Source organism: Anas acuta, chromosome 2 (genome assembly GCF_963932015.1).
Source record: "Anas acuta chromosome 2, bAnaAcu1.1, whole genome shotgun sequence".
NCBI lineage: Eukaryota > Metazoa > Chordata > Aves > Anseriformes > Anatidae > Anas > Anas acuta.
This window is the reverse complement of record NC_088980.1, coordinates 114,087,833-114,111,282: the sequence shown is the minus strand read 5'-3', so window position 1 is coordinate 114,111,282 and position 23,450 is coordinate 114,087,833. Positions and strand designations below refer to the sequence as shown.

General features: G+C 39.8%; 1 protein-coding gene across 4 annotated transcripts in view; it reads right to left on the bottom strand.

Moving 5' to 3' along the window:
• Positions 1-5,793, bottom strand: part of TRAPPC8 (trafficking protein particle complex subunit 8) — a 48,286-nt gene extending 42,493 nt beyond the window's left edge. For 3 of the 4 annotated variants that reach the window (XM_068671802.1, XM_068671804.1, XM_068671805.1), the window contains exons 1-2: positions 5,420-5,792; positions 536-730 (exon numbers count right to left, since the gene is read on the bottom strand). In XM_068671802.1, the coding sequence (XP_068527903.1) occupies positions 536-730; positions 5,420-5,576 (352 nt within the window). In that variant the 5' untranslated portion in view covers positions 5,577-5,792. Of the gene's footprint in view, positions 1-535; positions 731-5,419 lie in introns of all 4 variants that reach the window. The other variant, XM_068671803.1, reaches the window with a different exon arrangement.
• Between the last annotated feature and the right edge of the window lie 17,657 nt (positions 5,794-23,450).

Genomic DNA, 23,450 nt, shown 5'->3' with positions numbered 1-23,450 from the left:
AAAAAAAAAAAAATAAGAGACTTGCACATTGTTCCTAAAGATCTCCTTATCCTTCAAGTGTTTACAGTGACTTTATGAACTCTATGCATTAAGCAAAAAGAGACGAACACAAGACAGGAGGAATAACTTTAAAGTAAATCCATACGTTAGTAGCAACAGTGTTCGTATTTATCTAAGCAAGGGTAACAGGTTAGTGTCTCAATTATGAAATAGGAAAACCACTAATCTGATAAGGTAATCATAAAACCAAAGAAAGAGTATTTTCAATTTTAAAATAATATGATGCTTTAACAGAAGTTCACAAGAACCACAACACTGGGGAACAAATTTAAGTTATGAGTCATAGTTGCATTAAATTAGTTTTGTTTTTTATAAAATGCTAGAAGAATATTTACTAATTTAAGTTTCAGTACAACAACAACTCAAGACCAATCAACCCTCAGAGCAACTTCAATACATGTCACAAACTTGATATCAAGGTTAGGAACCTTACAATAAATTCCAGCTTAAATTACAGGAAAATATAGTTACATACCGCTAATGTTGAGATCATAATCCCCAGCGGTGATCACGTTAGCTACCAGTCCTTCAGCAGGCTGACTGACAGACACCACTTCATTCAGAAGCTTTCGAATGGCAGCGGGCTGAGGTGGGTGAGTAATAATGTTGTTGACAGCAATCTTCAAATTTTTAATTATATGAAGCTGATTATTGGGATCTCTCATGTGAACTAAAAAAAAAAAAAAGAGGCTTTGTTGAGAAGTATAACAGAGTTAAAATAGTTACCATAATTATTATTTCTCCAGACTTCCTTCTTTAAAGGTTATGTACTTCATTAAACCCCATCCATCAATTTTATATTTCAGTCCACAATATCTGAGTATCAAAAAAGAGGGGGGGAGGGTTATTTCATGTTCAGCATTAAGCTCACCTATATAGACACATGAAAATATAAGCAGGATCTTAGTTTAGAAAAAAATACCCACTCTAAGTAAGAAGGTACCCATAAGATCTTGAGAAATACGCTGAACTTCTACTGAAAGCCCATAGGAACTCCACATGGAAGGCACATTATCTTTCACATTCCTAGGAGTAACAGAAGAATCTAGCATGCAATAACAACATTTAGGAAACTCAACAGGGACAGCATAGCATTAGTTCATCCTAACGAATGTACCCTTTCATTTATAACACTAAAGTGTGATCACCTTAACTTGAAGAAATGTTTTTTAAATTCACCTGTTCTCCAAAAGACACCACGCAACTGATTTAATAGAACATTACTGAAAGCTATATTTCTCAAGTAATAAGCTATTTTTAGCTGATTAACCAAAAAAGTCGATGTTAATAACACCTGCATATCTGAATCACTTTTAAATCCTTGTTTGAAAACAGAAATAAATCTTATGAACACAAAACACTGATTTCAGAATTACACGCAAGTATACCTGGATTATTGCAGGCAGCCTCAAAAACAAAATCCTGACAATGCGGTTCATACCATATGGACATCATGTTTATGACAGAACTACAAATAGCTGACAAGTGTTTAAGTTGGCACAAAGGTTGCTTATTTACAGAAAGTAGACACCAATACATACAATACTCAAAAAAAAAGCAGCAGATGCAATATTAAGACGAGCCTTTAAAATGATGATACCAACCTTATGTTATTAGCACACTGTGGTTTATGCTGTCTGACTTGGGATATTTATCCCCAAAATGATTTCCCTCTCTACCAACTCCTCCAAGAAAGCCATCAAAAAGAAAACACTGAGAACAAAACAGTCCCAAGACCACAGCCTAAGAGCTGGGGGGGAAAGAAAGGGAGGGACATGATGAGGGGGTAGGGTAGGAGAAGGTTCAGCGACTTCTCAGTCTCCTGAAAAGCAAAAAGTTATTCATCATAAGTAAATAAATAGAAGGGTGGACCACTACAGATAAGTGTAAAAATTAAAGGTCTAGCTCTTCATAGCCCAATCACTTTTAGAGAAAGAATCACTCTCTTTTGTATCTTACAGATAATTTTACCAGAAGCAATAATTTGAGCTTTATATGACTCGTGAATACAGAGCTCCAGTTGCAGAACTGTAGGGTCCCCCCCCCCACCCTCCAACTCATCAAATGGGGTGAATTTTCAACCCTTAGATTACTAACCCTACAGCTACAGAATTACTGAAAAGATCAAATGCAAGAGGAAGTAGCAGGGACAACCAACTTAGAGAACAATTTGTTTTCTCATTGCAGCTATAACAAAACTCATCCTCGCTGTCTCTCCTAAAATATAATAGCCATAATAATAAAAACATGCACGTTTCCATCCAGGATGTAGATGACATTTTTGGCATAGATGCAATCCTAAGGGCTGACACAAAAGGACATATTTGGAACCACAAAATTTCAGCCTTTTTTTTTTTAGTAAAAAAAAAAAAAGTATTTTTCCCAAAGCAGAAGTGGTGTGTACCAGAACATCTTCCCAATAAGAAGATGAGGATATTCAAACTCTAAGACGCTTATAAACAGTGAATTCCTAACAAACTAAACTCAAATAAACAAAGTGTAATAAAAGCTATCTCAAAGTGACACATGCTAGTTGAAGCAGCAAATTCTCCTACCATAGCAGCACTAGTTCAGATAGTATTTTTAAAGTATCTCAAAGGAATGGGATGCAATGTTAAAGAAAACATACATTGTATAGGTAACTTAAATTAGCCAGCAACTGTTAGTAACAAACATAGTAGTTAAAAAAAGACCATGACTAGTTAAAAAAGACCATGACAAAAGAAGTTTGGGGGCCTTGTTTTTGTTTTCCTGTGAGGTCAAAACTTAACTGGGAGAATAAAGTTGTCTTGATTTCTCCTTCAATAACAATAAGTGACTTAATTATCAAAGTCAAAACTCCGAAAGCTACACTGGAGAATTCTGAACGTGCAGTGAGGACTTCTTAACATCACAACTTAAGACAACCTTAGACTGTAAAGGTATTTTTGGCTATGTCAACATTAGCAAGTCAGTCAGAGACAGAAGTCGATCAGTAGATTAGCTCTGATTAGTACTTAGTGCAGAGGCCCCCTGCACCTACATCATGTTTGTGGGGTTCTCCCCGAAGTCAGATGTAATCTGGTCTCCAGTTTTCTTCTCCGTTAAGAAAACTGGTGCTAAGTCTGAAGACATCAAAACAATCATGAACCATAAGACACAGTTTTGGAGAAAGGTTTGCATACACACATTCTGTTGTAGAATGATCAGATCGTTAATAATGTCTCTCTTTTTATTGGGCATAAAAACGTGACCACAGAAAAAAATTTAATCCTATGTCTAGCCAAATTTATTATCTCACAAAAAATGCAGTTTCCAGAGTCTGGTGCATAGGATTCAGTTAGCAGTACCACTATGCTGCGACTGTTAATGCAACACTGTGTGCAGATTGCCACAAACAGGTTTCCCTGTCACAGAGCTAGGAGAATTGTTCACTACTACACTAACTTCACAGAAACTTTATTGCACTTAATGAGTCTTCTGCCTCAAGAAAAATGACTACTACCACTTTGCTTACCCTCACACATGCTGGCTTTCGTTGCAAGAAGTTACTTACAGCATGCAGAAATGCATTTTCCATGAAGCTAGCAGAGGAAGTCACGCTTGGAGTGAAGAGCTGCAGTCAAGCTCACAGTGTGCTGAATCAGAACACACCGAGCAGGGCCACACACCCACCGTGCCAAGCTTCAGCTTCTCAGTTCTCCAAACCTGGGCCAGGTTTTGTAAAGGGCAGTTCAGACTGTCAGTTAGGCAGCCTGGAAAGACCAGCAAGGATGCCCCTTCTCTAAGATTCCTCATGACAGCCACAGGTGTGAAATCAGGAAATGAAAACTGTGGAGATCTGGACACAGTTCACAAGCATATTTATTTATAAAGTTACACTACAGAACTTACAGAAGACCTACCACAGAAACATCAGAAATCATGGTAAGATCATTAAGTGGCAGAGCTTTCCTACTCCAGTTATCAGAAGAATACCAAAATCCAGTCAGTATCTGTCTCCCAGGTAACAAAAATCAACATCCTTGGGTGTACTAAGGAATGGAGTCTAAACTTCAGCTGTAACCAACTCCTTTACAGAGTAAAACTTCCAAAACAGGATGAAGGAATAGCTTGATTTATAAACATTAACACACTACGGCACAGAGCTCTGCATTTACACAGGAAACACCAAGAAAGATTCAGGTTTGACAGCTCCTTAATTGTTACAACAGTCAAACAAGACTTTATTATTGAGGAACAACAAAACTAAGCATTCTTCATCAGAGCTGATGCTTCATTTTGAATAGCCTGACTGGTTAGTTTTCTAGATGCACTGCCTTTTGCCAAAGAACCTAAGATGATGTTTAAGACATATCAGCAGTTTCAGAACTCCAAGGACTGAAACTTCTGCATTTAATATTTATATCTGTTCTGCAGTCTCACATGATTCGTGAGAGTTACCAGACAAGGAAAAATAGCTATAGAGAAGTTACTGCTAAACGCATTTTTATACATTTTCAAGGCTCGCCACAAATTAAGGTAGATTTTCACACACACTAGCTTTCAAGTTGTTGCCACTCACTAAACAATGCAGAATATTTAGCTCAAGTGACAGTACAAGTTTCAGTTTCTTACACTGCTTTCTCAACACAAGAAAGCAGTTTTTCTGAGCCAAGTGTCTGCCAGGAACCAAATTTGACAAATGCCACTGCATCACTATGCTGATGAGCAGATCTGCAGCTCTGCTCTGACAAGCAGTGAATTGAAAAGCACGGCTTCAAGTTATTACCTGCAACATTTTAGGTGCTACAGTAAAAGAGCCCAATCATTTTTCCAGTGGTCAATTCCTAGTTTTACTGTTTTCTATGTGCTTTTTTTTTATCTATGCTTTGTAATCAGTTTAGTGCTCCCCCTCATTGAGGCAAGTCTTGCTCATAGAAGGACTGGGAAAAAAAGAGATGTATACACAACAGGACAGGCGAAAGGAGGCAGGGTTTCATGACGTTAGCTGTCATTTGTGAGACTTTCAATATCTAGACAGCTTACAAAGAGCCTTACCCCGAGAGAAGCTACTGCGGGAGCTCCAGGTACAGGCACCAGGCAGACACCAGCAGGACAGCTTAATAGACCCCAGCCGGGGAGAGCTGGCTTTACACACACCCATCTCCCTGACCTTCTGCTTCACGGCGCCTCGGGGAGAAGCCCAACTTCCCGAACCCCACGGAGCAGAAGGGAACAGCCGCAGGCAGCCGGGGCAAACCCAGGGAAGGGCAAAAAAGGGGGAAAGAAAAGGGGAAAAGGGGAAAAGGGGGCAGGGGGTGGCGTCCTCGCCTCCCCCCGGCCTGCAGGGTGCGGCCCCGCCTTCCCCACCCTCCCCCCAACCCCCACGGGTACCGACCTTCGGAGGTGAGGCGGCAGAAGGGCTTGAGCAGCTCGGCGAAGCCCAGGTTGTTCCTGCGGGCCAGGCGCTCCGCCTCCTCGCTGCACAGCGCGGCCACCAAGGGCACGAACGAGTCCTGGAGGAACTCCTGCACCGACTGCACGCACTGGGCCATCGCCGCCGAGCGCCGCGGCGACACCCAGCCCCGCCACCTCCCTTCCCCGGGCCCCGCTGGCTTCTCCTCGTCCTCCTCGTTGTCCTCTCCCTCCTCGTTGTCGTTGTCACTGTCGGCCCGCCGGGGGCTCAGCAGCAGGCGCCCAGCGCCGCCGCCGCCGCCATGTCGCGCCCCTCAGGTAGCGCCCGCTCCCGGCGGCCCCCGCGCCCGCTCATGTGATTGGCCCAGAGGGGCGGGGCCGGGGCGGGCTGAGGGAGCGGAGGGGAGGGGGCGGGGGGTGCTGCGCATGCGCGGTGCCTCGGTGTGCTCCGGGGTGGGAGGAGGTGGGGGGGGGGGCGGGGGGCCGGCACCAACCGTCGCTGCCAACCGTTGGGCGGCGTGAGGGGGCAGCCCCCGCGCACCGGCGTAAATAAATAAAGGAACGAGCCCCTCCCTCACGCCAAATAAATACATAAATAAATAAATAAAAGCAGACTCGTTAAGGCGTGAAGAATTGTTTGGGGTTTGGCTAGCGGGCCTGTCGCTGCTCGGCTGAACGCACGAAGCGAAAATTGCATGGGTGTTTCGCCAGTGGTCCTGTACAAATTTCTGCTGCTTTCAGCCCAAATGAACTGTGACAGGGGAGGGTCAGGCTGGGGGTTAGGGGAAGGTTCTGCACCCAGAGGGTGGTAGGTCACTGGGACAGGCTCCCCAGGGCAGAGGTCACAGCACTGAACCTGACAGAGTTCAAGAATCATTTGGACAATGCTCTCAGACACAGGGTCTGGTTTTGGGTGGTCCTGTGTGGAGCCAGGAGTTGGACTCAATGATCCTTGTGGGTCCCTTCCACCTCAGGATATTCTACAATTCTGTGCTTTTGCATTTGTAACCTGCATTAGGACATGGCATGGAAGGGAGGCAACACTGCTGAGCAGTGATAATTAAGAACGAGTAATCGCAATAGTAGGGTTAGGTTTTAACATGCTGCCAGAGACTTGTCAAGACCACAGAAAAAGCCCTATGGTGTTTGGAAAGCAATACTGAGCAGACTATAACAGATTATGATTTCAGTACTCAGGTTTGGAAATCACTTGCTGGTTTCTGTGCACTTGACAGGCCTGCCAAGGGGTAGAAAGTTGCTATAAAGTGAAGCAGGTATGTACAAGAGAGAGAGCCAGTCCTGATGGAAGATTTATATCACAAGATTGTTCCTTCCTAATCACAAATGCCAGAGAGATCTTGTAGGTTCAGTGGGAGATTGCACATTGTGTTTTCATACGCATGATTTACAAAGTCATAAGAAGCCAAGCCTCATTAAAGTGTAAGATCCTTTAAAAAAATAAAATAAAAAGAGGATGTGGTTATTTCTGTAGTTGATACTACGGAATGAGTGCATCCTGTTTGAAAAATAAATAAATAAATAAACCTTTTAAAAAGAATATCTAATTGTCTTCCCTAACAGATTCAGTAATTTGGAAATTTGTGTTAACTTATCTATCTACACCAGTTGGGTCAGCTACTTCCTCTGTGGATGAAAAATTAGTTTTTAATTCAATGATTCTATGTAGGCAGTAAAATATATATATATATATATATATATAATAGGCCAGATTACTCACTGTTTTCCAGGTTTGAATCCTGGGAATGTTACCCAAAAGCTACTCGGTACTGCAGAAAAAAATATTTTGGCTTTGACAGATACTAGAACAAGTAGAAGGCCAACATTCTCCAAATATTTATGGCTTGTCCGCATCTGTAAATTCCACAGTGATATTCAAAAGTAATGTTTCCAGAGATAAAATATGACCTCCAGACGGACACTTTGAAACACTGGTGCTTTTCCCCCATTCCACTTAATCTGTTACTTCAGAACAGTGCATGGATTATATCTGGTAGATTGAAGTGGACCACAAAAAGTACCAATCATGATCACAAATGATTTGATATTAAAAGCTATTTTAAATTTTTGAACATCTCAATGTCTTTCTAGCAGAGATTCGACTTTCATTTATTTGTTGCTCTTCAGAGTGTCAGTATGTGACTATCAATGAACTTTGGTAACCATTACACTATGAGAAATAAACATTCATTTTTGTTGTTTACAGAGGGCAAAATTTATAAGTTCTTTTTATTGCTACTAAAGCAGCCATGCATTCTGAACCTAGTCTTATGTGCTCAAAATTTATTCTTTGTCTATAAAAACTTTTTGTACACCTTTTCTTTTTACCCAGCATTAGGAATACTAGTCCTAAGAATTTCTCCCTTTTGTGATAGTTCTCTTCCAGTGCAGCATTGTCCAAAGGACCATCTCTGGTTTGATTCAGCTCTTCAGTCTCACGGTCTGTGTTATAGTAATAAAAGTTTTATGTTTTCCCAGGGCTTAGAACCGTTGATTCGGCCTCTGACTTGTCTGCTCTGCTACCAAAGGATAAACAACCCCATCCTCAATGGACACAGTAGCTCAGGGTGTTGTATCCCAGATCTGGTGCTAAAAATAGTCTACTCAAAGAGGATTCAAATAACATTATCTTTATTTACGAGGCAGAAGGTACATTAGAAAGAATATAATATATCATCTTTAATTACATGTATCATTCCAAAGCCTGGAAATAACAAAACAATCACAATCACCGAGACAGAAAAAATATCCACTGTTTCAACTGAAAAAAAAAATAAATACATAAAATAAAATTTGGACTTAGAAGTGTATAGCCTCTACTCTTCCGTGCTGCTTTGCTGCTGACAGGAGTGTGTTTTGACTCCCTTGAGCTAGAAGTCTTCTGAGTTTGGAATTTCTTTGATTCCTTTGTGCAGATGACAAAGCCAGACATTAGGAGCTTTCTGCTGCACTGAGTTGCTGCAGAGGAAGATTTTTTTATTTTGCTTTGGGTTGGGTTTGGCGCTTTTTGTTTGTTTGTTTGTTTTGTTTTGTTTTGCCTGTTAATAAAATGATACTTGTGTTATCATATAGGTTTAACATAGAGAACAAAGAATATGGAATTGCAAATGCTGTGATCTGTAGTTGAGTCCAATGCTCTCATTTGTCATTTTTCAAATACAGAACAGGTCCATGTTCCTATAAGTTTGTTACGGGTTTAAACTTACCCTTGAATGTTTATATCATGGACTCCCAACTTCCAGCAAACTTAAAGGCCAAATTTGAGTTTTTGCCCAGTTCAGACTTCTGCAGAGCTATAGAAGTAGTATTTCACACACGTTTGTGTTTTTTTGTTTGTTTTGTTTTGTTTTGTTTTGTTTTCTGTTCTGAAGGAAGATTTTACACAGCAAGGCAGTAAGAACAGTGGCACAGCCTCAAGTGTGTTCCAGCCCCATGGTGTCTGTAACACTGCTCCCAGCTTGAACCCAGGCAACCTTCTGACACTCACATGTGCAGGCTGAAGAAGGTCAAATCTTCAGCTGCAGTGGTTAATCAGAAAGGTTTACCCTGCCTCGCCTGAGGGAGAATTACAAAGAGCAGATGATGGTAGACAGTCAATCTCCAGTGCTTCTGAATCAATTGGGCACTCTCCTGTCCCCGCTCAAGGATCACAACACCTTTCTTGGGCATGGGATGGGAATGTGTGATAATGCAATTCTCCTTCCAGGCATGATGATACCAGATCTTTCTGTGAGCAACTCCCATCTCCTAGAGAGATAAAGGAAGAGCTGGTAGCACTTGATAGTCCTGATCTGGGGTTGGATTTCCAAGGTAATGGCTCTCTAGCACCTCCTCTTTGTTCCCAGGGGAAGGCATCTACCACTCCCTGTCTCAGCCAGGATTAACAGCAATCTCTGCACTATTGCCCCAGAGATTTTAAACTAAGAGCCCCTTTTTGTTAACAGATGTAAGTCTAAAAAAGACTCGATAAGAATTAATTTAACTTTTTAATATAAACATAAGGTTTGCACATTATCAAAGGAGAGAGGCAGATGAAAAGAGGACAGGAAGGAAAGTGAGCAGGTCCAAACCCAGCACTGGGGATGGAGGCTCCACTCACCACAGCACTGAGGGACAGGTATAATGCTCCTCACTTTGCTCTTACAAGTTAGTGAAGAGGATGCTCTCCCCAGACACACACACTCTTCAAACTTTCCTTCTCTTTGAAGGAAAGCTCTCAGAGCTTCCTTTGAAGGAATGCTCTTAGACACTTTTATCTTTAGTCAGTCTCCCTTGCTATAGGATTCTCTGAACTGTAATTGAAAAATGTTCCAGATTTTGAAGGGCCCTTAGCCAGGAGAATTCCTGGGGATATATCTCCTCTTTGATGAAACTGAGAGTTATTGATGTTAACAAGGATGAACTAAAGAACAGATTCTTCATGCTTAGGTGCCATTTGAACTAATTTCCACAAATCAGTTCCCTTTTTGCACTCTAAGTGTCCCTGTGGCACTTAGCCATGTGCGAAACCCTACACTTAATATGGCCCCATATCAACATGTATACTGCTGAATAAGGGTAGTACACAGCTTGGAAATGAAGGTGGTGAGAGGTATGTGCCATGTGGGCATGAGGCAAGCTGTGGTTATGCCTCAGGTATCTTATATCAATGTCTTATGCCTAAGAGAAATTCACATCAAAATCTTCTAATATTAAAGAAAAAAGAAAATAATTTTCCTTGCTATGTGATGGAAATAAACAGTATTTTCTGTGCACAAAAATACATTAAACTAGACCCTAGCATGCCATGTGTGAGAAATGATACACTTAAGGGTACTTCAGATAAGCCATTAGAAGGTGATTTAGCAAGCAAGTCCAATCAGGCAACTGGGATGGGAGCTGGGGCTCATCCAGCTGAGGTGTTGATCCCTGCAAAAGCTGGGGCAGAGGCCAGCACCCCAGCACCCGTGGTTCTTGCATGCACACACAAAGGCATGTGAATTGTCATGCAAAATCATGTCTTCACATCAGAGAGTCTATAGATTAAAAGATGGGACAAGATGGGAGATAGATATAAGACATAGACACAAATGATGTAAGTATAGAGGTGAGACAGGGAGGAAGCAGTAAAGTGTTTTGTTTTTGTTTTTGTTTTGTGGTTGGTTGGTTGGTTGGTTGGCTTGGCTTTGTGTGTGTTTTTGTTTGTTTGTTGCTTCAAGACAAAGTAGAAGTACAAATATTAGCCAGCCTGCAGCAATCACCATCATTAAGCCAGCTTCCCACTGTGTGAGAGGTAACAGCTTTATAGATGCATCCTCGTGAGCGTGAATTTTAAAAATAATATTCCAGCCTCATTTTCTCTTCAGGAAGGAAGCAACATGCAGCGTGTACAGGGTCCCAGATTTGTGCCAGACCCACAGGACAAAAATTAAGTTTGACACACTGTGTCAAAAAGCAGAAGAGCAGAATTTAGAAGCAGTAATATCCCTGAGTTATACTGTAGCTTTTAATGTAGTCAGTTTTGACTCTGATTTAAGACCAGATACTGTATCTCTAGCAAATGGATTGTTGCTACTGAAGTCCACAGAAAAGCTGAAAATTTTCATGGAACTTGCACAAGTTATGTTGTTAAAAGATTTGAGATGCTAAATTTATAAATGTTTTGCTATTCAGTTAAATTTTAATATTTTGAGTCAAATGGCAATGTGCTTGATGCAGAGGAGCAGATATCTTAATAGTAAATTTTCTCATCGATTCTCTGACAAGAGAATGGAGTCACATTTTTGTCAAACTATTTTTTTATTCAAATATATTGTATAATTTTGCTTTTCTATATATTTAAGTAATTACTTCTGGAGACATAAGGAGTAAATGAAGTCCAAATGAGTTGGACTTGATGATCCTTACGGGTCCCTTCCAACTTGGGGTATTCTATGATTGTATGATTCTATGAAAATTATCCAAACAGTAGATTCTCACTTAGCAGTCAACAATCTTCTGCATAACAAAGAGTATTTTTCCTAGGTCTTTTGTTACATAAATAAAGTGCTACGTACTGCACAATCATACAATAATAATAAAAGCCTTGGGACAATAATAGCAGAGTTTTCTATTGTTTGCCAGATGTTACTCCTGGGCATAAACTACTTGAGATTTCCTCTCTTTTGTACAATTAGATTTGCCTGTCTTTCCAAAAACAAATTTCTTTTCACCATGTTACAAAAATATATATATATATATATATATATATAAATGAATTAGACCAAACAAACCAAAAGGACTAAATAAATGTTTCCCCGTCATTAAAAAAACAAACAATAAGCTCAGTCTTTGAAGTTGTGGTATGGATTTTGACTGTAAAACATATTTTAATACACTGCAAATAGTCACAGAAAGGCCATCTGAGAATTACTAGAATTTAATAGTCATAACGGTCAGGTAGATGCAATTCATCTATCATACCACAGGAGGACTGAGGAGAAAGAATTAAAAAAAAAAAAAAAAAAAACTACTTTGTACAACCTATTGTACACACAAGTAATATTTTCAAATCAACATTTTGATATTCACGTTCTAATTAACAGTATTTCAAGTACCCTGCTTAGACTCTGTGACTATAAAACATCACTGCTGGGAAAAAGAATTGAAGAGCAGGAGAACAGGGAAAGATAAACACTTGGGAGAGGTTTTTCATACTAAGGGCATGGTGCAAAATTATATTGGAAAAGATTCCTTTAGGTTCCACGTTCCTTTCATTTTCTGTGCCTGGAGAGTTCAGAGAAAGCTAGAAACAGTCCAAATAGCATGTAAAACCTTTGAGTTTTACCCAGTTTAATAATTTTTTCAACCCTAGTTCCTGCTGAACAAAATCAAAAATAAAAATAACTACAGGGTGTTTCTGTTTATCTTAGGAGCCACCATGTGGATATCTACTTAAGTAGATTCACAAAGTAATTCAAGCCAACTTAGGCCTGCCAAAAAAAAAAAAAAAAAAAAAGGAAAAAGAAAGTGAGTCCACCCTCCACAGTTGCCTAGCTGCACTCCTCTTTGTACCTCCATAAATCTGGCATAAATCTGGCACTGTTTCTCAAATGGACATTTAATCAGCAGGAGTAATGAACTAAGAGATCTAAAAATTAATCCTGTTTTTAAAAAGTGGTCCAGCTTACCACTTGACCGAAGAATCTGCACCAAGAGAAGAAAGGGGCAGTGACTTTGGGCAGGAGCTGGGACCAGCCCTTTCCAAGGATGTTTGGGCTATGAGTGATCTAAGCAATCTGCAAAGTCACCCTGCAGTTGATGAAATATTCCTTAGACAGCATAAAGTGGATATGCAGAGAAAATACATAGAATATAACTTGTTATATTAACAATATAGTAGTAACAACACAATATAATAATAATAATACAATATAATATATTTATAATATAAATGTTGTTCAAATTCTGTTGATGCACTCTCATCTGAAGCATAAAATAGTCAATTCTGACTTTAATTATACCAGGAATCTCTGAATTTAGTACAAGTATGATTTTGTCTCCATTATTTGTAGGGATGTAGGACTTAGCTTGGAAAGAGATGGAAGGCAAGGAAACAAAGTCAAAATCCCACTTCAGCAGCTTCCAGATAGCACAATACCTATAAGAGAGCCATCCTCACTGGTAAGTACTGGGACTGAATAGGTAATTTTAATTTTGCTCTATGAAAAAAAGGGAAAGCAGAGGAAGGAAAGGTGTGCTAGATTGAGTCTGACAGTGCTGGCTCCCAATTGGACAGCCAGTCAAAAATCTCTATTTCTTCCACTTCTTGTGTCCTGTACCAAGGTAAAATCCAAACATTCCCAACATTTCTAAACAGCATGCTTCAGTTTCTACATTTAGTAATGCCATTTAATTGGAAAAGCTGTTTCCCATTACAGCATAAATTATGCACTGAAAGCATGACATTTACAAGTCAAAATAGAAGCTTTTTTAAAAATTGAACATTTCATCTGACCTGAAACAAAGTTGTTTTCTCCCTGAAAAGATGCCAGTTAGTAGGATATTTCCAATTTTCAACTTTTGTTCCAGTCTAAGTTGAAAAAAGAAAACTAATAAAGTCATTTATTGAGGAACAGAAATTCCAGTAACCTGTTAGATCTGCACCTTCTCTACTTCACCAAATTCATCACATACTCCTGAGCTAAGACTGCCCTTTGCTTTGAAATGGGGCATTCTGTAACACAAGTTAAAATCCAGAAGTTTTCCATGGTCAAAACTGAGAGGCTCACAAACACACCTCTTGCAATTACAGGCAGGTCCAAGATGATTGCAGTACCCAACTGCAAAGAGGTGTGGTGTCTCTAATTAGAGTGTGGTCTGTGGCTTCACACCTTTAAAATTATGCAAAAGGCTTTGCAATAGCTTGCTTCCCATTTGCTTCCTGCTCATACTGCCTCAGAGGCCTCCTTTCTCTCAAACCTGTTTTCCAAAAGCATGGCTTGATGCAGCATGCTGTCTAGGCTCTTCAGCTAACCCTGGCTCAGACCTGTTGTTCCCCTGCTTTTCAGGGGAATTTTCTTAGGGCAAAATGTGGTGGAAGTACTGAAAATTGAATGTTCATTCAAGCATACGTTCTATCATGGAGAAAGAAAAAAAAAAAAAAAGAAGAAAAAAAAATAAATGACTTCTTCAAATCGATTGGGAAAGCAGTGACTGTTACAGATCAGGGAGCAACCTTGGAAGCTAAGCCAGCATGGATTGCTAGCTTACAATGAAACAACAAGAAAAAAAAATATAAAAATCAGTGTACAAAGTTGGATCTGGAAGCCTGATACTGCCAGGAAAAAGTATTGGACCCAAATCTCAGTTAGATTAAATGAGCAGAGCAGAGCAAGAGTTTCAGGCTAAAGAAAGATTAAACCTGAAGGAAGGTTCATGTGGCTGAAGTGGGAAGTTTGGTGATTCTGTGTAGAAGCCACAGCTATAGAGAAGATCAGATAAAAGGAACTGAAATACTCAAAATACTAATGGAGGCTTTTGAAGTTATTTGGCTTTCAATAGGCTATTTTTTATATGTCAATAACCAGAAATAAATTCCAAATACTGTTGTTTTAGTTTTGTTGTTGTTGTTGTTTTTCATTATCACTTTTCCATGAAAGAAGCATGGAAACTAAGTAATTTCATAAATTAACAAAATATTTTAGTCTTTCTCCTAAAATGCTAGCAATTAAAAATATCTGTACAAGGGTTTTCCCTGGGGAAACTGTATAGTACTTCAAGATACCTGCACATATTAGAGATTACACAATTATTTTATAAAAGCAGATTCATGGCAACACATGCTGTCATCTGGCAGTATGTGTCTACTCTAATTGATCTTACTCAATTACTTAATTTTATGACTCACCCCAGGAAAGGTTAAGACATTAATGTTTTTGAAAGCTATGATGAATAATATCACTGTTGGAGATTACTTTCTCATATAATAGCTTCATTAAAAGTAGGTAAATAGATGAAGAGTCATCTGTAAGAAAGCTCACTGAAACTGAAACTCATATTTCAAGGCAACAGCACTGCTGTCTTCTGTATGTGGATTTTCTACTATCTTCCTTTTGGGAGTGGAAAATACTTGTGTCATTTTGACTTGCACAAATGACAGGAAACTCAAGTGAGGAAATCCTCTACAATTTTAGTATTTTTTTATTATGACAGGAAATGAGGAGGAAAGGCAGTTCAGTGGGCTCCTTCTAGGCCAGTCAACAAACACCCATTGTTGTACCTGAACATGTATTTTCAATTGTAAGACCATGATTTATGTGTGGGTGGGAAAATGTGCTGTGGTTCAGGAGCAATGTTCACTACATGCATGTCCACGTTATACAATGGGAAGTTCATTGCAAAGCTGGTGTTCTGGAACAGCCTCCATGTATCCAATCCCCATCTATTGTCCCCATATCCACAGTGCAGTTTTATGCAGATGATCCATGGGCATGTCCTATCTGAAGCATGGTAATTCTTGACAGAAGGGATTGTGAAGCTACATTAACAGCCCAAGAGAGAAAAATGTGTTGTGTTTTAACATGCAGTCTGGTGAGGTTATGATATTTCCAGTTCTTCTCTGTCAAAGTTATGCTTATATACCTTCAGAGGAGACTACGTGCTGCAAATATCATGGCTTTGGTAGCCATTATTGTTGTCACACTAGCAGGTAGAGCTCAGCATCTTCAAGCTATTGCCTACTAGAGCATCCTCATCTTAAGCTGTGACCATTTCTGAGTGAGATACAGGAGGAGACACACGTCTCATCAGAGCAGCTTTGTGGTCACATGGAGGTGCTAGAAAGGGCAAGCACTACTTGACCTCTGTGTTCTCCCCCTACTCTCTCTTGGCAGGCCTTTATTCTGGCAGTAAGGATCATTTTCCATTTCTCATGGAAGCTTTACTGTACACAAGGATGTACCCTGCCTGCAGGAGGGGTGAACTGATGTAGGGTTTGCCGCAGTCCCCCTCTCCACCTGCTCAGGATTTTAGTGTCTCCTCTGCAGTCTACCCTCTGTGGGACAGACTATTTTAGGTTATGTTTGGGTTTTTCCACTGTTTTCTTAATCACCCCTTTCAATGCCTGCTCTGAGATTTGCTAAAAACAAGACATCAGGCCTGAGGGAATGAGAGAAAGACAGATTTATCTACACACAGAGAAGATGATATTGTTTAACTTCTTTAGGGAATCAGCCTAAAATCTCATGAATGAACAACATTGTCCCTCGGCAGCTAGCACACTCCTCTCCAGAATATTTACTTTAATGATGCTCAAAGACCTCAAAAACAACAAAAAAAAATTACAAATACTGGATTTTTATGTCTGAGTACAAAAAGCTGTCTGATATGAATCAATAAATATCCAACTTTGCCCTACGTGAACAGTGATGTAATTTATTTCAAATTGTGTGAAAAGTGCACAGCACTCAGATAAACATCAGCTATGCCGAAAGGTTTAGTTCCATCTCTTTATTAAGAAAAAAAAAAAAAGCGAGTTGCATTACACAGAGGTTCATTCACTTGTCCTTCACTTAGAGCAGTGAATCTAATGCAATAAATATAATCATTTTCCACTTTTTCTGTCTGCTATCCCCATTAGAGCTTATCTGCTTTCATTGATAGTAGTGCTACCAGGGAACCGCATGCTGCTTCTCCACCCTGCTGCTCCATTGTGTTTGGCCCTGACTTACTCTTCTAGAAATAGAGTATACGAGCATGCACTTGGCTATTTTCTTTGAATGGGTCCAATTTAGCCTGGAAACCAGATTATACTCTTCAATGTCCACTGTCATCTGTACTTTTGACTCTGCAAACAGTCACTTGATGATTTTATATTTGTCTCCAGATTATTCATAAAAATATTATCCAAACCCAGGTATGTATGTTTTTGACACTACTTTGTAAGACTTATCATATAGTATTTCTTATTTCCTATGCACCTTATTAATATTATACAATACTAATCCATTTTAGTTTGACGGGCATGAAATACCAAGTTAAATAGTCTACAGAAGTATCTTACATCTGCATAGTCACCAAAAGCAATTATTTTTGTAAGTTCAGCAAAGAACAACCTCAGTTCAGCTGACAAGACCAATTTCTAGAACTATGTTAGAGGGCATTTATTTTTATTGACTGAACTTCTTCTTTTACATTTTATAACCATTGAGGTCAACCACATCAAGTTGGGCACAGGCTCCCGAGTTTTGGGTGGTCTTGTGCGGAGACAGGAGCTGGATGCCATGATCCTTGTGGGTCCCTTCCAACACAGGATATTCTGTGATTCTGTAATTCTGTGTCACTTGAGTTCAACTTTGGAGGATTTCCATTGTATGCTCAGAATTCTTAACAATAATTATCAGTAAGACAGAAATATCCTCAGCCAAATCTTCTAGAATTGTTGGCTGAAAGGTAACTGTGCCCTCTTTTTACTGTATTTATTCCTAATAAATGTGGTTTAACACTTGCCTTGTCATTATGGACTGGGAAATTACGCAATATTCTGATCAGATATAAGTACATCATTCTACTCCTTACAAATGCCATAGTTAACCATTGAACACTTTCTGTATCATTAGCACTATACTGTTAATCTAACACCAAGCCTTAACTGCTGTTTGACATTTTTTTTTTTTCATATTTTAGATTTCCTTCATTTTTCCTACTTTTACTAGGCTTGAATTTTCTTTGGCTTCATTTGGTAATTTTTATTGCCATATTTATGATTGCTATGTACCTCTAATTGTTGTCTTTACTTCCTTTTCCAGAAAGATCTTTTAATAAAATAGTGCTTTATATTATTTAAAATATTGATGTACACTTACCACACAATAAAATCTCCTGATACACACTCTAGCTTTTGTTAATATAGCTAAGTTTCTCCTCATACATTATTGGATTTTCATATTTCTTAACTAATATTTTTTTCCAGCTAACTAATCAGGCAGACATAGACATTTATCTGTATGCAATATCTAAACAAATGCATACACATAGGTAATGACTACTCAGCTGTAAACATGCGCACATGTAAAAGAGCTTGGCTGAGCCTGTACTCTGTCTGCCCTTGTTTGATGTAATTGGTTGTGACCACTGGTCTTCAGGCAAGAACAAGTTTCCAGCCTTGCGATCATTCCATCTTTACCCACCACACTCAGGTCTATGTGCAGGGCACCTATTTTGTGCTGGAAAATTATTGACAGTAATTCCTGAAAACTCTAATGCAGTCTTACCACTGTCTTCACGAGACTTCCATTCTCCATAAGTCAATGATGACAACACCGTTTTTATTTTCACATATTATTGACGGGCACTTAAGGGCTTATTTGCTTTTTTTTATGCCCTTTAAAAAAAAGCATTTTGCTTTTATCCTTCATGATTTAATGTTTTCCATACATTATTCATATTTACATTGTCAGACTGTAAATTCGTGTGTGATTTACCAGAAAAACTACAGTTTTAGTCCCTGATTGATTTTCTTTCATAGCTTTTGTACTTAATTATCGTATAGCAGTTAGTGACATTTTATCACATTGTATTATTAATGCAGTGTTAGAAATTAAACTTGGATATAACTGAGATCTAAATCTTAACCAAGCAACACCAAAAATAACCCAGCAACAGACAAAATTGGAGTTCAGCCAATGTCAAGGTGTTACAATTTTCCTCATGTTTTATTTGATGCTAAAGATAAACAGTAACTGACAAAGGAAATTCATTGATTTGATTCTGGCTGACAAGATTTCACATATGCTGGAACATATTTTGTTGCGGTTTCTGTAAAAATGCATAGTGCTTTTTGATTTTTGTTAATGCTGTTGTTTTACCTAAGACAAAATACAATTCTTCTTACATTTGCTTTTATTGCTCATCAGTAGGTAGCATAGGAGTAAATAGAAAATGCACAGGAAATATTGCTATCCTTCTGCTGCCATTACATGTTTGATTTGGCGAGTTAATAACATGACTGTCAAAGCTGTTTATATTTAAATGTTCAGTGGAGATAATCATCACTGTAGATTCTGGGTCCAGAAAAGGGTGATATCTTCCTTCAGAAGCAAATCTGTGATGGAAATTTCCATGAAAATCACTTGACAGAAGATTACGAGTTTTACTGCAGGCCAGACACAAACTGAAAGATACTGAACATGCAGATGCTTTCATCTTGGAGTTGCCAAATCTACTGCCTTTCCTTTTTTATTTCTTACTCAAAAGTGGGTCATACTTGATTTTGCTTCAGTAAAAAATATTTAAGTTACAGAAAATGCATTGGATAGTGGAAAATATACAATTATCCTGAGACATGCACAGATGTCTTCAGTCAGTCTTTCTAACTGAATAATATTCAGATTTGCTCAATATTTATATTTCCTTAATATTAAAAACAATAATTTGTCATAATAGATAACACTGCCCCAAAGATACTGGAATACATTCTAACTGTCCTTAATATAGCATGTACAACTTTTAGCCAAATGAGAAAAACCTAGAGAGATTCCAATTAATTTATTTGCATTACCAAATGTGTTACAAAATTTCCAATACTTGTAGAAATAACTGGGAATACTACTACTGTTCTTCAAGTGTTCACATAACTGGGGACACCTAAAAGAAATCTGGTTTAATTTAGCTCATCACAGGCAAAAATAACCTGTTTCTTTAGTAGGTTGCTTTGACAGTTGTATTAAGGCCACTGTGTGATGTTTGTAGGTGTTCAGCTCCTACCAGGGTTTTCTCCTGGGTCTTTCAAAGTCATCCAGCAGTCATTTCCACCAAGAGTAGAAAAGCTCCATGCATGGGGACACATCTGTGAGAGAACATGGCAAGAATAATCACAGCTTAGTTTCTATAGCTCAGCACTCCTTCACCACTTTAGCTTCCACTGAAACTAATCCACTGATGGGGAATGTGGGCTCATGTCCATTGGCTAGCAATTGCTAACACAAGGATATGCCTCATGGCTTCCATTGCCCTACGTTATTTGCCACAGACATCCTCAGTGTTGCTATCACTAGAATACCAGGTAAAGAAATAGGATGCAAACAGGTAAAACAGAAAATCAAGGCCTTTCATAACCTTTATTAAGAGAGACAGCAAAAAGACATTTCTCTGAAATACCTACTGTAATTGTCTATATATTTTTTAGCCATCATGTATTTCCTTTTTTTTTTTTTCTTTGACAGTGGTACTTGAGGGTCCATCATGCTAGCAACAATCAATTTGGACCATTGCTGTCCACATCTGAGACAACGCCATCTCCAGTGCTAATGGAAATTTGTTTTAGATAGTAACAGTTGTCCGATTTATCAGTGTTGAGATAAACTACTGCTGCCTACCACGATTTCAAGAAAAATGTGGATTACCCTTGTGCTTAATTAGTAGCTAATATGCATCACTGCAAGCTTTCTAATTCAGAAAAAGTCACAGAATCACAGAATGGCTGGGGTTGGAGGAGACCTCTGGAAGTCACCTGCTTCACCACCCCACCCAAGTAGGGCCACCCAGAGCAGGTGGCCCAGGCCCATGTCCAGGCAGCTTTGGAAGATCTCCAAAGTGAGCATCAAAAAGACCAAGAAGATCCACAGCTTCTCTGGGCAACCTGTGCCAGTGCTCCGTCACCCACATGTAAAGTGCTTCTTGGTGTTCAGAGCAAGCCTCCTCTCCTGTGTGCCAATTTGTGCCCATGGCCTCTTGCCCTTGCACTGGCCACCTCTGAACAGAGCCTGGCTCCATCCTCTTGTCACCATCCCTTCAGTTATTCACAAACCTCAGTGAGATCCACCTAAGCCTCCTGTTCTTCAGGCTGAGTTTTCCCAGCTCTCTCAGCCTCTCCTTAAAGGAGAGGTGCTCCAGTCCCTTATAAAATTATCATTTTGTAAATCTGCACCACAAGGAGTTACAACAAACACACTGGGCATATTTCATTTTGACACTTACTACACTCTAAAAAACTCAAGACCTAAGACCTTCAATGACTTCAAGACACTTCAGAACTTCAAGACCTCAGTGTCCTGCCCATAACAGGAGACTAATCATGCAGTCATATGCAAGTAGTGAAAGGATGAGCCATCTCTCCTTGGTACCACCACTGCTCTGGGTGGTTCTGAGCTGGGGCTGTGGAGCTCTTGTTCTGTGCTTCGACATCAGCAGGGCGGGCTGGAGTGCAGCGGGCACAACACCAGCCCTGCAGCCTCCAGCCCACCCTGGGTATCCCCAGGTATGCCTGGTTTGGGTGAGGCAGATTTTCTCTGAGGTAACAGGGCCATTTGGGACCAGTGGTAGGGAAATGATTTGGAGTGCAGACACCTGGACTGGATAGAGAGGCCTGAGGAAAAAATAAATAAATAATGGAGGGAGATGGGGAAAAAGCTACTTTGAATTGACCAGGTAATTGTTGTCATAGGTAATTTCCAGATATGTAAGGGTAATAATACTGCACGCTTGCCTATGAGGACAGAGCAGAGGTAAGCAGCTCTTGATTTAACATTGAATTACATTGAGCAAGTTGTGTCTGCTTCTCTGCTGACTGCAGAGAGAAGGTGCACCCACGCATTTTTCCTGTTAAATACCAAGAGATAAGTCTAGATTCATCCAGATAAGTGTTATTTGCTTAAGGTCTTCCCTCCATTCAGCATTGGTGAGGCCACACCTGGAGTGTGTGGAGGTCCAGTTCTGGGCTCCCCAGTACAAGAGAGACATGGAGCCACAGGGGTGAGTCCAGTGAAGGGCCATGAAAATGAGGAAGACACTGGAGCACCTCTCCTATGAGGACAGGCTGAGAGCTGAGACTGTCCAGCCAGGAGAAATGTTGGGCTGGGGATCTCATTAGTGTCTATAAATACCTGAAGGGAGGCTGCGAAGAGGATGGAGCCAGGCTCTTGTCAGCAGAATCATCTGCTACTGACTCCCTTTACAGTCGTGGCCTCTGACACAAACATCCTTCTGGTTATAATAACAGTCAGAAGTTAGGCTTAAGCCAGTGTTTAGGAATAATTTCCAAAAATTGTAACAGGCATCCTACTGTGTTCCTGTGCCCCTTCTTGGTTTCCAGGGCCACTTGTTTGTGCCACAAATTACAGGCAACTTTGCAGAGTTCCTTCTATATAGAAATGCAGCTGAAGAAACAGCACCTTTTCCACTGTTCATTTGGGAAGGCTTGCTTTTACTATTTATTCCAGCCACAGTTCCTGGAAAATTATGTGCTTCTGGGCTGTGACATGCACACATCTGTATGCCTAAAAATGCAGCTATTTACAACACCCTCAGTATCTTCAAGAACTAGTGTATTAGCTTTTATTGGATTTGAGAAGTGTCTATGCAGCCTCTAACTAGAGTCTTGAGTCAGTTATTTGGAGGCCATACAGAAGGGGAAAAAGTGGGGCTTTATAGTTCAGGGAAAATATCCTGAGAGGCTCAGTTTTAATTTTTCTTCCTGAACTGTTTTTTTTTTTTTAATTATTATTATTATTTATTTATTTATTTACCTCTAGGTATGCAATGAGCAAATACATTAGAGAGATACACTGGGTTAAAGGTGGAAAATTTTTCATTGGTGGTGCTGAAATTCATTCTAATTGTTTTTACAGTCAATAGAACAAATCACTGACTAATAACAAAAGACTATGTGTGTATAATACATGGATGTAAGTGTTCTTCATCTTTCCTTGTATCCTTTACATTACCTTTTTTTTTTTTCATGTTTTAGGGGGAGGGTGAACAAATTGACGAGGGTAATCTGATTTTGTTTTCTGACATTAAAAGGGGAAAGCCCTCAGACAGCATGAGTGAACCTTGTACAGGGTATTTAGAGAAGACTATTTCATTTGGCGGAAAACAAGGAAACCTTTTCAACCCCGTCTAAAGTACAGGACTAATCCAAGTTAAAACCTGCCCATGGGCAAACCATGTATAACAATTCAGTTTATCCTTGGACAGAGAACATGTTGGGTCTTGGCTGTACTCTCTTTGCACTTTGTGTAATCATTTATACTCCTGCGAGGTAATTGCAAAATACCACCTTCTGTCTGACTTGGGATTTGACAGGGCTCCATGGAGCTATTTGAAGAAGGCTTCCAAAGAAGAGATCACATCTGGAATCCTCCTGGAGGTGGATCACAGGCTGTTAGACATGTTAGAAATGCTGTTGTAGACTTCACTGGCAGACGAGCTTTGGAAAGCTGTTTTATAGTGGCTTTAGGTTTTGCCTCAGCTTCCAGCTTCACTTCTCTGCTGGAGTGGCTGTCTACACAGCAGGGCTGGCAGGAGGAAGGCAGACTTGTGACTGTGCAGCTCTAGCGCAAATATCAGCATTTTAGCTTTAACTGCGAAAGCAAGTGGACTTGCACTAAAACACCAAACTGAGTAGGAGTATCTGAGAGAGAAGCACTTGAAACCTTTTGCTGCTTTGGAAGATGGGGAGAGGTGACAGAAGGTGGATGATCTTCAGCACAGGGGCAGCACAGGCAGGTGAGAGTGGCAGCATCTTAAATTGACTCAAC